General features: G+C 54.4%; 2 protein-coding genes across 6 annotated transcripts in view; one reads left to right on the top strand and one right to left on the bottom strand.

Moving 5' to 3' along the window:
• The first annotated feature begins 1910 nt into the window (after window positions 1-1910).
• Window positions 1911-6327, top strand: G6PC3 (glucose-6-phosphatase catalytic subunit 3). The gene is made up of 6 exons (XM_041723897.1): window positions 1911-2349; window positions 4212-4318; window positions 4699-4789; window positions 4983-5101; window positions 5293-5434; window positions 5665-6327. The coding sequence occupies exons 1-6, from the start codon at window positions 2132-2134 to the stop codon at window positions 6026-6028; spliced, it is 1041 nt and encodes a 346-aa protein (XP_041579831.1). The 5' UTR covers window positions 1911-2131; the 3' UTR covers window positions 6029-6327.
• Window positions 6328-8283: 1956 nt separating this feature from the next.
• Window positions 8284-13580, bottom strand: part of HDAC5 (histone deacetylase 5) — a 36493-nt gene continuing 31196 nt past the window's right edge. For all 5 annotated transcript variants that reach the window (XM_041725520.1, XM_041725518.1, XM_041725521.1 and 2 more), the window contains 12 exons: window positions 13167-13287; window positions 12647-12696; window positions 12376-12483; window positions 11902-11957; window positions 11667-11754; window positions 10387-10506; window positions 10032-10129; window positions 9739-9857; window positions 9127-9260; window positions 8789-8873; window positions 8491-8656; window positions 8284-8405 (listed from right to left, as the gene is read on the bottom strand). In XM_041725520.1, coding sequence (XP_041581454.1) covers window positions 8366-8405; window positions 8491-8656; window positions 8789-8873; window positions 9127-9260; window positions 9739-9857; window positions 10032-10129; window positions 10387-10506; window positions 11667-11754; window positions 11902-11957; window positions 12376-12483; window positions 12647-12696; window positions 13167-13287 — 1185 coding nt within the window. In that variant the 3' untranslated portion in view covers window positions 8284-8365. The remainder of the gene's footprint in view (window positions 8406-8490; window positions 8657-8788; window positions 8874-9126; window positions 9261-9738; window positions 9858-10031; window positions 10130-10386; window positions 10507-11666; window positions 11755-11901; window positions 11958-12375; window positions 12484-12646; window positions 12697-13166; window positions 13288-13580) is intronic.

Genomic DNA, 13580 nt, shown 5'->3' with positions numbered 1-13580 from the left:
TCTATATTATTACTTACTGAGCATCCAACAATCTATTGAGGTGAGAATCAACATCTTCAGTTTACATATGAAGAAACAAAAGTCTTAGACTAAACTTAGCTGAGGTCGCACAACCGGAAAGAATTCGGTCTACCTATTTCCAAAGACGGTGCAATTTATTGCATTAAATAATATCTCCTAGAGTATTAGGAGGTTAAGTGAGATAATGTGTACAAATGAATGCAGTTCCTCCATGATCGCCCATCACCCTTGGAACTCAAGATGCTTCCACATCTCCCATCTTGTCCTCTCTAGAAAGCCAGGCAAAGGGCAGGAATGTGGAACAGTGGTAGTGACAAAGGTGGCCTTGGGGCAGTTTTGGCCCTCCCCCATTAGTGTCCATCTGATATACGAAATCCACCTGCTCTCATCCCCCATAGAAATTCTGGAGCCTCATGTATGAGTAATGACAGGTTGATCTTTCTCTAATCCAGAGGGAGGCAAAGGGCCAGCCTTGGCACTACCTAACCTGAACACAGTTCAAAAGCGTTTCTTTACCCTGAAAGAAACATCAACTTCCTAATGTTGGGTGTTTATTAGTACAATCATTGTAGTAGGAATAAAAGTACTGCTTGCTCCCTCTTAGTTGTGTTTTTCCAGGGAACTTTCAAGTCTGACCCTCACAAGTCACATGTAACTGCCGCTCCACTTTTTACATGGCATTGTGATTATAGGTTTTCATATATATGACTGCCCGGTACTGTTAGGAAAAGCTTCCCGGAGGAAGTGAAAAAAATCTGAGACCTGAAAGACAAGCAAGATCTCTATAAGGAGAAAGAGCTTGGTGATTTCAAGGAACATAAAGCAATTCAGAAATATTATGAAATGGAGTTGTGGGGGTAGGCTGGTAAGGGTTGTCTCACCGGAGCCTGAACAAACTTTTAAAGACCTAGAAAATGTAGGCTTTCTCCTTGGGGCAATTGAAAAAATTTAGCAAGGTAGTACAATGACATTTATATCCAGCTTCCGTTCCCCACACCTTTTTAATTAGTGAAATTAATCTCTTTCCAAGAAGAACCATATTTACATTCTCATTTTCATCCACCCATCAGAAAACTCTCCAAGAACAAAGTTGCTGGAGGTAGGAAGAAACCGGGGAGCCACTCAACAGTCTCCTCCCACCCCAACTCTGCCTCCAGGCAGGATCTCGCCCAGAATAGCTGAGGTTTCTATTTTGTGTGTGTGTTCCTCGAGAAGATATTTCCAAATTTTGTCGTGGATGTGTGCCCCTCCTCTTCCCATTCCAACCCAGCTACTACCTCATAGTTTACCTGACCAACGGGGTTTTGGGAGGCAAGAAAATGGAAGGAGGGAGAAAAGCAAGCCTAGAAGTGAGAGGAAGTGTGACTTAGACTGCTACGTGTAAGAATTCGCAAGTGTTTAGGGAGGACTCCTCAAGATGAAGAGGCTTATCTGTCAGCATCCGAATCAATAACCGATGGATTCGGGCCGGAGATGCTGGGGCTGGGGGCGAAAGGCACGGATTGATTAGCGGTGTACGCAAATCTAGGGTCCCGCTTCAGCGCCACCGGAGATGCCTGGCTCCTCCGACGAGGGAGTGTCCGTAGCCCTCTCTCCAAGAAATCTCGGGATATCTTTGGAGGGTAGCGGTACGGGAGAAAAGAGGTCTGGTCTGGAAGGAATCCTGACACTGAAGATTACACATCCATCTTCGCAGCAGCACAGCAAGAAGCCCGGGCGCGTCGCCGACCCCTAGGCTTAGTCCTTCCCTTGACCCGGAACAGCAGCGAGAGCCGCCGCTGCGCCCAATGCCCACGTGCCGGCAACAGCGGCCACGTGGGGCTCTGCGGAAACGCCCTCGCAAAGGTTTGTCCCCTGCGCTGCCCAGTAGAAAGGACGGCCCGGGAAGAGCACTAGAGGAAACGTACCGGCGAGGGGCCGGACTCCCGCGAGTCTGGGACTGCCGAGGGGCGGGGAAGGGGGCGGGGCCTTACTGGCCGCTGGCTGGAGGCGGAGCCTGGGGCTGAGAAAGGTGGGCTTTGGACCGCAGTGGGGAGCCGCTTCCTGGCCTCCGAGACTCCCCGGCTTCCGCCTTACAGCAAACCTCCGCCCGGCCGGCCCCTGGGTCGCCATGGAGTCCACGCTGGGCGCGGGCATCGCGATGGCCGAGGCGCTGCAGAACCAACTGCCTTGGTTGGAGAATGTGTGGCTCTGGGTCACCTTTCTGGGCGATCCCAAGAGCCTCTTTCTTTTCTACTTCCCCGCGGCCTACTACACCTCCCGCCGCGTGGGCATCGCAGTGCTGTGGATCAGCCTCATCACCGAGTGGCTCAACCTCGTCTTCAAGTGGTGAGACAGCGAAGCCCTCGGCATCCTGATCCCCCACTCCCATGGGCCCTGAGTCCTGGGCAAGCCCTGAGCTCTCTCAGCAGGTGCCTCAAAGGCTCGCCCCCCCCCGCCCCGCCCCAATGAACCCCATGGCCTTAAGACCTCCTCATCCCTACCCCGTGGGCCCTGACGTTTTTCCTTTGAGCATCATTGTGCATCTTGGTCTCAGACCTCAGACCCATCTTACTTCATTAGACCAGTGTTTCTCAAACGGGCCTGATCAGAGAAATCACCTAAGAGGTGTGTTTAAAAAATGCAAGTACTTCATCCCACCTCAGACGTGTTGACTTAGAAATTTCAGGGGAGGGGTTGGGAAAACTCTATTTTAAGGAGCATCTATGGCAGCTTAGGTAGCAAAAAGTCCTGCTTCTCAAGTCATTCTTTCATTCATCTAGTCATTCATTTATTTGACATTTAGTTGTTAAGAAGCGTGCTTTGTGCAAAGGCTTCACACTAGTTGCTAAGGTCAGAGAAGGCTGGAAAATTAAGGCGCGTTTTCCGACCATGACCAGCAGAATAGGAAGCACTTGAAAACTTGCTAGAAATGCGCCATCTCAGGGCCCAGACCAGAGCTCCTGAATCAGAATTTCCATTTTAACGAGGACCTCAGGTGTTTGGAGTAAGGCTTGAAAAGCACTGCTTTCCAGGGAACACTTTCTTCTTCCTTTTCTCCTCCATTCACTAGTGGGCTCTTCACACAGACTTAGAAGCCAGGCAAGTGAGTGGGGCCCTCAGGGGTTATCTCTTTGTGCCACCTGTTCTCTCTTGGGTGAAGAGAGGAGTTCTGCCTCCTGCTGGGCATGAGCTGCTCCTCCCCTCACCTCACCTCAGCCTCCGTTCCCTGCCTGAACCCTGCCTGGAGGAGGGAAGGGAGTTCAGAGGAGACACTCGAATGGGCTGAAATGACTTGCTGAAAGATAAAATAGGAATTACCTTCCTCTCCACTCTTCTCTGCAAGGGCTTCATCCCTCCTGAAAACGGAAAAGCAGCAGTCTCATCATTTCCTTCTTGCCTAATTGCCCTTTGCTTTGTGCTGTCTCCCCGCTCAGAGTCTGTGTGAGCCTCCCTCTCTGCTGGTCCCTACAAGACCACCACCACCGCCTTGACTAGATACTCTCAATGCCCCCTCCCACGTAACAAAGCAAAGCCCCTATTCATTTCCTAAGTGTGTTTTGAACACCCAATGTGTGAACCTGGTGATGAGGAAAGGCAGTTCCCTTTTGTGTCCCTCCCCCGAAGCAGCTTTTCTGCTCTCACCTATTCTCATTCTGGCAGCAGTAGCCTAGCCTCTTCAGGGTCCAGCAAAACACCTGCTGGGCCAGGGGACTTTGAACTTTTGGTCCTCCTTGTCCTTTCTCACCCTCTGTCCATTTCCCACTCCTGATTTCAAACACAAGAGACTGGCCTAAGGAGTTCACCTGTAGATAATTCCGGCTGGAGTTTAGGAAATGGGGAGAGAGGGAGAAGCAGGAGGGTCAGTGGAGGTCTGGAAGCAAAAGAAAGAGACAAGGCCTGGGCTCTCTAGGAATGAGAAGAGCAGGGCCAGCCCTGTAGTAGGAGGGATAAGAGCAGGACCAAAGAACATTTCAGAGCGTGTAAGTGCACACACACAATCTCTTGTCTCTTTATCACTTAAAAAAATAGCGCACGTTCTCCTGTTCCAAGGCCAAAAAAAATCCTTGCAAGGTAATGCACAGAATTGGAATCTCTTTCTAACCCCACCCTGCAGGCCCTCCAGTGTACTCCAAGGCATCCTTCTGTTCCCCACCTGTTTCCTTGGCTGTATGTGTATGTAATGTCATCTTGCATCTGTTCTCTCCTAGGTTTCTGTTTGGAGACAGGCCCTATTGGTGGGTCCATGAGTCTGGGTACTACAGCCATGCCCCAGCCCAGGTTCACCAGTTCCCCTCTTCTTGTGAAACTGGTCCAGGTGGGAAGCCCCAAACCTCCCTGTCCCCGTGTGGTTGGGGTTTGGTGAGTGTTTCAGAGTACTTTTTAGCTAGGGTGGTCTAACCGGAGGCCCAGCCTCTCAGTTACTAACCCAGAGAACAAAGAAACCCCAGGAAGACTGAGTTGAATTCTGGGAGGGAAGCACCCATACCAGAGTGCCAGCTGCCCACCTTGTTTAGAGTAGATCCAAGAGATACGGGGCAAAGCAGAAGCCTGAGAGCAGTGGCCTCAGGCAGAAGTGAAGAAGGCTGTAGGGTGGAGAGAGCCATGGACCAATGATGGAGGGGATGAAGGGGTGCAGTGATGGCAGCTGTGTCCAGCTGTCATCCTCTCACCTCAAGCTTCTGGATTCCCCGGCAGGCAGCCCTTCTGGACACTGCATGATCACAGGAGCAGCCCTCTGGCCCATTATGACAGCCATCTCTTCCCAGGTGGCCAGTCGGGCCCACAGGTATACCTTGGCATTGCCTACCAATGGGGGCAGGGAGATGGTACCCTGGATTCAAAAGACACAGCAGGAGGGCAGCCTGGGAACTGGAGTTCTGGGGACCCTGGGGCTTTTGGTCCAACCATGAAATACTTGGATGCTGAGAGAAGCTATGCTGTGTATGGACACCTCATGAACCATTTGCTTTTCTTTGTAGCCGCTGGGTGAGGGTGATACCTAGCCTGGCTTACTGCACCTTCCTCCTGGCGGTCGGCCTGTCTCGGATCTTCCTATTAGCCCATTTCCCTCACCAGGTGTTGGCTGGCCTGATAACCGGTGAGCAACTGGGGCAACAGAGTGGGCCTAGGGGTTGCCACTGGCAGTGGGAGGACCAGTGTAGGTTCTTTCCATCATACAGCAGGCCCAAGGCCCCCTTATACCTCAGTCTATTCTGCCAAACTGCCCTACAGCTCAGCGGGGCTCATATCCCCAAACTCCTTGAAGCTGCTGTCACCCCACTTCACTAGGTGCTGTCCTGGGCTGGCTGATGGCCCCCCGGGTGCCCATGGAGCGGGAGCTAAGCTTCTACGGATTGACCTCACTGGCCCTGTTACTGGGTGCCAGCCTCATCTATTGGACCCTCGTTACACTGGGCTTGGATCTTTCTTGGTAAGTCCTGCTTTGAAGCTTGAGCACGCTGGGGCCTGTTCTGCTTTGCCCGTACCTAGCCTAGTGGGTCCCTGGTTGGCTATAGCTAAAAGGGGACACATTACCTGTTCACACAGACTCTCCTGAGGTCACAGCAGAATGTGGGGGTAGACCCCAAAGAAGCTAAGAGCCATTGGTCCTCTTGTTTCCAAGGGAATGTGTCTCCTGGCAAAGCCCTCTCCTCCCCACAGGTCCATCCGCCTGGCCTCCAAGTGGTGTGAGCGGCCTGAGTGGGTGCATGTGGATAGCCGGCCCTTTGCCTCCCTGAGCCGCGATTCGGGGGCTGCCCTGGGTCTGGGCATCGCCCTGCACTCTCCCTGCTACACCCAGGTACGGCGGGCACAGCTGGGACACGGCCAGAAGATAGCCTGCCTTGTGCTGGCCATGGGGCTTCTGGGCCCCCTGGACTGGCTGGGCCATCCTCCTCAGATCAGCCTTTTCTATATCTTCAATTTCCTCAAGTTCACCCTCTGGCCATGCCTTGTCCTGGCCCTTGTGCCCTGGGTGGTGCACATGTTCAGTGCCCAGGAGTCACCACCCATCCGCTCTTCCTGACTTCAAGTGCCTCCCGTTGCCACTTGCCCATGACAAAGCTAACAGTCCATGACCTCCACACTCCAGAATGTGGACCTCATCCCCTTCCAGCTCCCAGCAGGTCCTGTTCATCCTCAGTCTCCCACTGCTCCACCATCTGGTCTTAGCCCCCAAAAAGGGCCTTCTCTCTCCCAGAAAGGCTGGTCCTCCTGCCTTCTCCCCCCCTGAATCCCCAGGGAGCTAAGGCAACATCAAGACCTGTGGGCTCCTGTAACACTGTGAGGGGCTCAGAGCAGCCCCAATAAAATTCTTGAATAGTTCTGGATTTCTTTCTTGCCTGTGCACACATTTCCACTGAACTTGCCTGTGTGTGTGCAAGTGAGACCCTTGCCAGGCCACCTGTTCTGCACTGTCCCGCCCCCCCACCACCACAGTTTCCATGGAGACCTTCAGTCTGGGCCCTCTCCCCAGCATCACCACCTAGGCCACAAGAGAGGTCCTGTGAGATGCTATGGCTACATTCAGTGAAATCTTGTCTTTAACCTACAAGGACAGAGACTCACTCCCTCCCACCCCAGCCTTGTTTCCTAAATTGGCTAGTTCAGTGGCTGTAGAAAAGAAGAGCAGTTTTTTCTTCGCCGGGATGGGGAATGAGAACCTCTACTCCATTTGGAAGCCCAGAGAAGAGACATCAGCCCCAGAAGGCACTGCCAGAAACAAGTTTATTTACATAAGGACACACAGTGTAACAGATTACAAAATCCTTAACTGAAATCCATATCCAGGGAGACAAAGCAAGGAGTGGGTTTACATGAGAACCAGACCGGCCATGGGGAGAGGGAGGGTTAAGGACCCGGAGCTGGGGCTCAGCACGGGGAGGCTTGGTACACTGGGCCTGGCCCCATCTGCATCCCACAGGAGGATCTAGAACACACTAACAACACACAAGACACAAGCACATGATGAACCAATGGTGGTGAGACTCCTGCCCCTCCCCTGGCTCCCTCAACCCTACTCAGGCCCCCATTAGGGAAATAAATATGTAAACAGATTGGTGAGGCCCGCAGGACAGAGTGGAAAGAAAGTATATGTGGTATCAGGAGAAGGAGGGAGGAAGACTCAGTCCCCTAGGAGTCACTTCCCATCTTTGGTTTCCTACAGGCTAGACAGCATTCCCTAGAAGCCTTGTGGGCCCCCAGCCCCAGAAAGGGCTGGGCTGGGCTCCTAGGAAAGAGAAAGAGTGGTGCCCAGCCACTCCTGGTCTTCGCTCCCTTGGGCCAGTGGCCAGCAAAGGAAGCACAGGAGGAAGGGAAGCTATAGCTAAGGGCAGACTCCTGGGTTCCTGGGTTCTGGCCCTGCCCCTTCTAGAATCCCTATTCTCACCATCCCCAGGCTTTACAGTAAAAGGCCCCAGGAGGGAGGTGGGCCACTGACCCTTCTCATGGCATGCTGGATGGCTAGGGAAATGTGGTCCTGAACAGCAGGGGGGCTCTCACCAGCCTGGAGTCCCCCTGCAGGGACCACCTCCCCCTCCCCAGGCTGTGCCAGCAGAGGGACAGGGAAGCCAACAGAGTAAGGCAGAGAGCAGGCCTGCTTCTACAGCTCCTCCTGGTCCCTCAGAACCCAGGAGTGCAGCCCCACCACTCCCCACGCACTATGACCCTCTCCAGCCCCTAGGAAGGAGAAATAGGCCCAGAGGAGTGTAAAGCAACACAGCCCTGCCTACAGAACATAGGCCCACATTCTGGGGCACTAGCCTTCCCCTCACTACTGAGGCCCAGAGAAAGGAGAAGAAGGGTTCTGTGCAGAAAGGATGAGGACAACAAAGAGGGAAAAAGGTAAAGAACAGGGTGGGAGCCCCCCTCCCCTCCATTCTGTATCTTAAGACTGTAGAGCAACCTTCTGGATCTTCCCCTGAGGTTGGAGAGGGGAGGAGGCTGAAATTAAGGCATTTCCCCCCAAGTCAGCTAAAGCCAAGGCACCAAACTTACTGCTCCCTCCTCTCTCAGGGAGACCCCAAAACCAGACAGTACTGCCTGGACCCCCATGCCACCCTAAGCTGGCCCAGGCTCCAAGGGGGAAAAGGACAGGATGCAGGAAAGTGGGCATAGGACACAACATGGAGGGTGGCTGGAAAGTCCCCCCCCCCCAACCTTCCAGGGGAGCAAACTTCTAGAGTGGAGACCTGGGCCACACTGAGAGAAGCCAAGGGGGAGGCCTGAGACAGCTTTGAGGAGCAGGGAGGCAAGGCTGAGAGACCCACACAGCACACGTTGTTGAATGTGTGACTTTTTGTTTTTAATAGAAAAAATAAACAAAATCACAATGATGAAGCCCAGAGGGATGGGGGCCAGGGTGTCACAGGGCAGGCTCCTGTTCCATGGGCTCCTCTGCTGGCCTGTGGGAACAAGCACACAGAGGGGGGGATTGTTGAGGTGGGAGCACTCACTTGAGCATAGGCAGAGGTCAGGAAGGCGGCTTACCTGGGGCTATGCTCCCGGGCAGCAGCAGCCTGGGCCTGCTCTGCCCCCACCGACAGCAAGGCCATGGCGCTCACAGTCTCTGCCTCCTCCGTCTCACCTGCCTGGGCCTCCCGCAGGGAACGGCCTAGACCAGCAGCGAACCTCTGGACACAGCTCCAGTGCTTGCCTGAGGACGAGGAGTAGGCAGGTGTCAGGGAGGACAGAAAGCCCAATGCTACGTCCCCAACCCTGGCAGACCCACAGGCTTCTGCCCCCTTGGCAAGCTGAGGGCTGAGCCTCTCTGCCTGTCCCCACGCACTCTGGATCTCGATGACTTTCTCTAGTGTGGCCACTGCGTTGATGTTGGGCTTTTGTTGCAAGACTGCCTCGTCCAAGGGCTGCAGCTGGTAGGGGAAAGAAGAGAAGGCTTATGGTAGGGAATGGCTGGTGGTGCCTGGCCCTCTAACCACCTCATTGAGCCTCAGACATCTCCCATGACAGGGGCAAACCTAGCTTTCTGGAGGAACTCTGGGTCAGAAAACCCTCCCTGGCCACCAGCTGTCTTTAGGACTCAGGAAGACCTTCCCACCTTCTTGGTCAGTGCCACTTGATCAAGAAAGGGGCCCTTCACCCCTAGTGCCTCCCTGCACCCCTTACCTCCACGCTGAGCAGAGCTGAGACACAGGCCTCAGAGGCATCACAGATGGCGGTCAAGTCGTGGCCTCCCTCTAGGGCCAGCACCACCCGGCCCCCTGCCAGCGTCATCAGCTGCCTGGTCAAGTGGCCAAAGCCTTTAGGAGGATGAGTGAAAGGAGGAAGAATTAAAAAAACAAAAACAAAAACAAGAGGTGTAACAAATAGCACAAAATAAAATGGTGAATTTAAACCCAAATATATATCAATAATAAGATTGAGTATCAACGGACTAAATGCTCCATTAGAATAGATAAGCTAAATATATTCCAATTACATGTCATAAGGAGCACCACTGAAACACGAGGGATCTACAAACTCCATCTCTAGGACTCTGGAAGGAGATATACCCTCTGCTACCCCACAGCCACCTGCTTCCCCCCACCCCAAGGCCAAGGTCAGCAGAAGGAGAGGGGGAGGCTCCTGCCAAGATGATTCCAGGTTCTGGACCTGCCCCCCACCAGCCCCCGCTTCCCTCCTTCCAATCTATGCAATACCAGTCTATTCCTGCCCCGTGCCCCCACTTAACCCCATCCTCACTGCTCCACAGCCTCCCTCAATCCCCCAGCAGCTCACATCTGGCGGTGACAGAGTAGCCACCCAGTGGAGACAGGTGTCCCTCAACAGCATCAAACCCGGCAGAAACCAGGACCACGTCAGGTGAGAACTCGTGGGCAATGGGCATCACCACTGTCCTGCAAAGGGAGGGCCCAAGCTAACCCGGGCAGGTGGCTAGGCCAGGCCTCACCTCACTCTGTGTTCCCCCCAGAGACAAGCCCCTCCACCCACACCAAATTGAGTGTTTTCTGCCCCTCCCATGGCAGGGCCCAGGGTCTCCCACCTCTCCCTCGGCCCTTCTCAGTCCCCACCTGAAGGCCGTTAGGTACTCCACGTCTCCGATGGGGGGGTCCACACCTCCCGTCCATGCCACGTTCACATTGTACCCAATGCCCGGCCCTCCGCCAACCTAGCAGCGTGGTGGGGGAGGGGTTATTCGCACTGCCTGGGGACCCCAGACACTGCCCCTGCCCTCAGCCCTGATTCCAACCCTTACTCCCACTCACTACTGCTCTGCACGGAAGGGCAGTTGGCCTGCATGGTCCTCCCACTAGGAGCCCAGATTCCCCCGGGGAACCAGCACTACCACAGGCATCCATGGCTCCCTGCTAGGTCCCCTTCTGCCACCTCCCCACGGGGCCCCATATTTGAGCCCAGGAACTATACCTCTTCAGGAGCCCCAGAGCCTGGAAAGAAGTTCCCATTATCATAGCGATGCAGGGAGATGTAGAGCACAGACGGGTCATTGTAAAATGCTTGCTGGGTGCCATTGCCATGGTGAATGTCCTAGTGCGGAGGGGTGGAAGCATTAGAAAAAAAGCTCTGGCTCTGGCCCAAAGGTCAAAATTCCACTCACCCCCACCTCCACCCTATGGTGAACTCTGGGCATGCAGTCCACCACAAGCTACAGGGCATCATGCTCCATTCACAACAGTATCGCCCCCACTTTTCTACCCAGGGTCTATGGGTCAGGATATGGCACTGTGCAGAGGAGATGCAAAGCCATGGGATAAATATGGGGGATCTCCCTGTAGAACCCATTCTACTCAACAGTGTGGAGAGAACATTAAAGCTAGTAAGGAATTGAAAACATACATTCTGAAGAACCTAAATATTCCATGAATTTTTAAACCAAAGTTGGACTTCAAAGAGACTTCATCTTTGCTGAAGACTGCTCCTGGGTACTTCCTTTTCCCTCTGCCACAAGAGGCAGGGTTTGAGAAGCAGTGCCCAGCAGCAAGACCAGAAGTGTTGGGGGCCAGAGACCTGATCTGAAGCCCAGTGCCAATATCCCAAACTATGTGACTTTGGTTGGCTACGTCACCCGACAGCTCAGTGTCTCCATTTCTAGAAATGCACATCCTGACTTGTACTACTCGAGGTGGCCATGAGCAGTACTGTGTGTCCCAGCACAGAGTGAACCCCCAGTCAAGTGTGGCTCTAGGGGCACCTGGGTGGTGCAGTTGGTTAAGCAACCAACTCTTGGTTTTGGCTCAGGTCATGATCTTAGGGTTGTGAGACTGAGCCCCACATCGAGTTCCGTGCTCAGCGCAATCTGCTTGGGTTTCTCTCCCTCTGCCTAACCCCCATGTGCATGTATGCACGCACATGCATGCTGTAAAATCAATCAATCTTTAAAAAAAAAAAAAAAAAAAGAAGAGTGGCTCTAGCAACGGCGGTAACAGTCTCTACTGTTCAAGGTAGGAAAATCTCGGTTGCTTGAGGCTACAAGGTGGGGGCCAAGAGGGACCAGGGCTAAAACCACTTTCGAGTCTTAGTGAGGAGGGAGCCCCATGGGAATAGGAGGGCTGGGCTAATGCTCCAGCAGGAAGATATCTGGGAAGCCACCAGGCCCAGCAGTGGTGCAGGCAGCTGAGGAAGAGAGGGCAATGTTGGGGTGGAGCCTTCCCGAAGGCCGACCCTGACCCCACTAGCCCACTGCTTACCCAGTCCACGATGAGAACCTTGCCCACATTCAGTTTCTGCTGCAGGAGTTTGGTTGTGATGGCTACAGAGTTGAAGAAGCAAAATCCCCTGGTGGGTGGGGAGAGCAAAGGGTTGGGGAGGTCAGCTTCAGCAGATTTTTGCTCCATGAGCAAAAGATACATAGCAACTCGGCTGAGAGGGAGAAGGGAAGGAAGGAGGGCAGTGGGTCTAGTGCAGGGCTGAGGTGGCACTCACATGGCTGTGGATTCCTCTGCATGGTGTCCCGGGGGCCGGATGATGGCAAATCCATTCTGAAGAAGGGCAGACAGAGGGGCAGAGATGACAGACCGACAGGCAGGCAAGGTGGCCACAAAGCGGGTGGACACAAAAGGAGAGGAACACAAACAAGGCAGGGAAGAGAACACAGATCAGAAACATGTCTCCCGCACCCTAGGAACACAGCTGCAGGCCATGTGGGCAGGCAGGCACCACCTCTGACCTCACCATTCCCACGAGCATCACACAGTAGTGCCTCTTCGCCAGTCCCTCTTTACCCCTTGCTCCCAACCTGGCCCAGGAGCTATCACCTCCTCCCCACTCTGGCACCTGAGAGTGAGGCTTGCAAGGGACAGTGCCTTGCTCAAGGGGAAGGCAAGGCAGCACCCATCCTCCACCCCTGAGGATGCAGGGCCAAGCCTCGTGGTGCCGAGGCCTCGGGCACATGCTCACCTTGAGCTCTCCTGCGGCCACCTTGAAAGCAAGCTCTACCAGGCAGCCCACTGCCATGCGCACAGCACTGGAGGAGTGCATCTCATTCCACACGGTGTCACTGTCCACCTGCGGGGGCAGGAGAGCAGGCTTCAGCGTGCCCCCTGCAGGGGGAGGGCAAGAATGGGGGTGGGCACCTAGACAGTGGGCCAGCAGCCATGCTGGGCAGGAAAGGAGGGGCAATAGCTGGGAGAGCCAACCGCCCATCCCTACTGGCAGGTGCCCTACTCACCCCAATGCCCCCACAAGGCAGCATGGCGTACATCTTCTGGCTGATGGGGCCTGCAAGGAAGAGGGACAAAGCTACTCTGGAAGTTGCCTCAACTGCCAAGACTACAGGTTAGGTCCTGTGGAGGGTGGCGAGCCCCATCACAGAAAAAGGAGGCCAGGCCCAAGCATAATAGAGAACTTTACAGCCTACTCCTCTCCAGTTGGAAGAGGTCTGTCCCCTATTCTGGGGCGGCAACACCTTCTGCGGCAGATGGCAGGAAGAAAGGGGCACAATGTGTTAGGGAGAGAGCAAAGCACACTCCCCCATCTCTAAGCCTGACCTACCACCTCTTACTCTCCTGCAATGCCCCCCACCCGTGTGGTACTCTATGTGCATGGCGCGCCTGGAGGTGTGCAATGTGGCACTGTAACACCTCTGCCCAGGGGATGACCTGTGCCTACTGGGACCCACTTGCCTACCCTGACAGTTTCCTATTCCACCAGGGCAGTGGACGTGGCCTGGCCCACGCCTGCCGACTCACCGAGCAGCTTCTTGCTGTCCAGCTTCTGTCGGTTGAGGGGGCTGGTCCCATAGAGCAGGGTGTGGTATTCGGAGTGCACGGTCTGGATCTCATCCAGCGTGGCTTTGCGACCCCGGATCCGCTGTGTGGGGAGAGCAGGAGGAGAGGCCAGTGAGGGGATGCACCGAAGGCCTAGCTCTCCCTGATGCCCAGGCCCTCTCTGCCCCACAGCCTGGGACACATGAAGTCACTTTCCGGCCTTAGAAGAATCCAAAGGTTTTTGTAAAAAGTATGCCCCAGCCCCAAGGCACCCCAGTCCAGGACCACTCCTATACAGCTAAACGGGCTGCAAGGGATGGAACAGAGAGGTGGCTAAGGGACTGCCCCTGAGGTCAGGGCTTGAGAGAAGGATGAAGAAAACAGAGAGGCTTCATG

This window comes from Vulpes lagopus, chromosome 12 (genome assembly GCF_018345385.1).
Source record: "Vulpes lagopus strain Blue_001 chromosome 12, ASM1834538v1, whole genome shotgun sequence".
In the NCBI taxonomy this organism is placed as follows: domain Eukaryota; kingdom Metazoa; phylum Chordata; class Mammalia; order Carnivora; family Canidae; genus Vulpes; species Vulpes lagopus.
The sequence above is the reverse complement of the archived record's forward strand: the minus strand, read 5'-3'. Positions and strand labels throughout refer to the sequence as shown.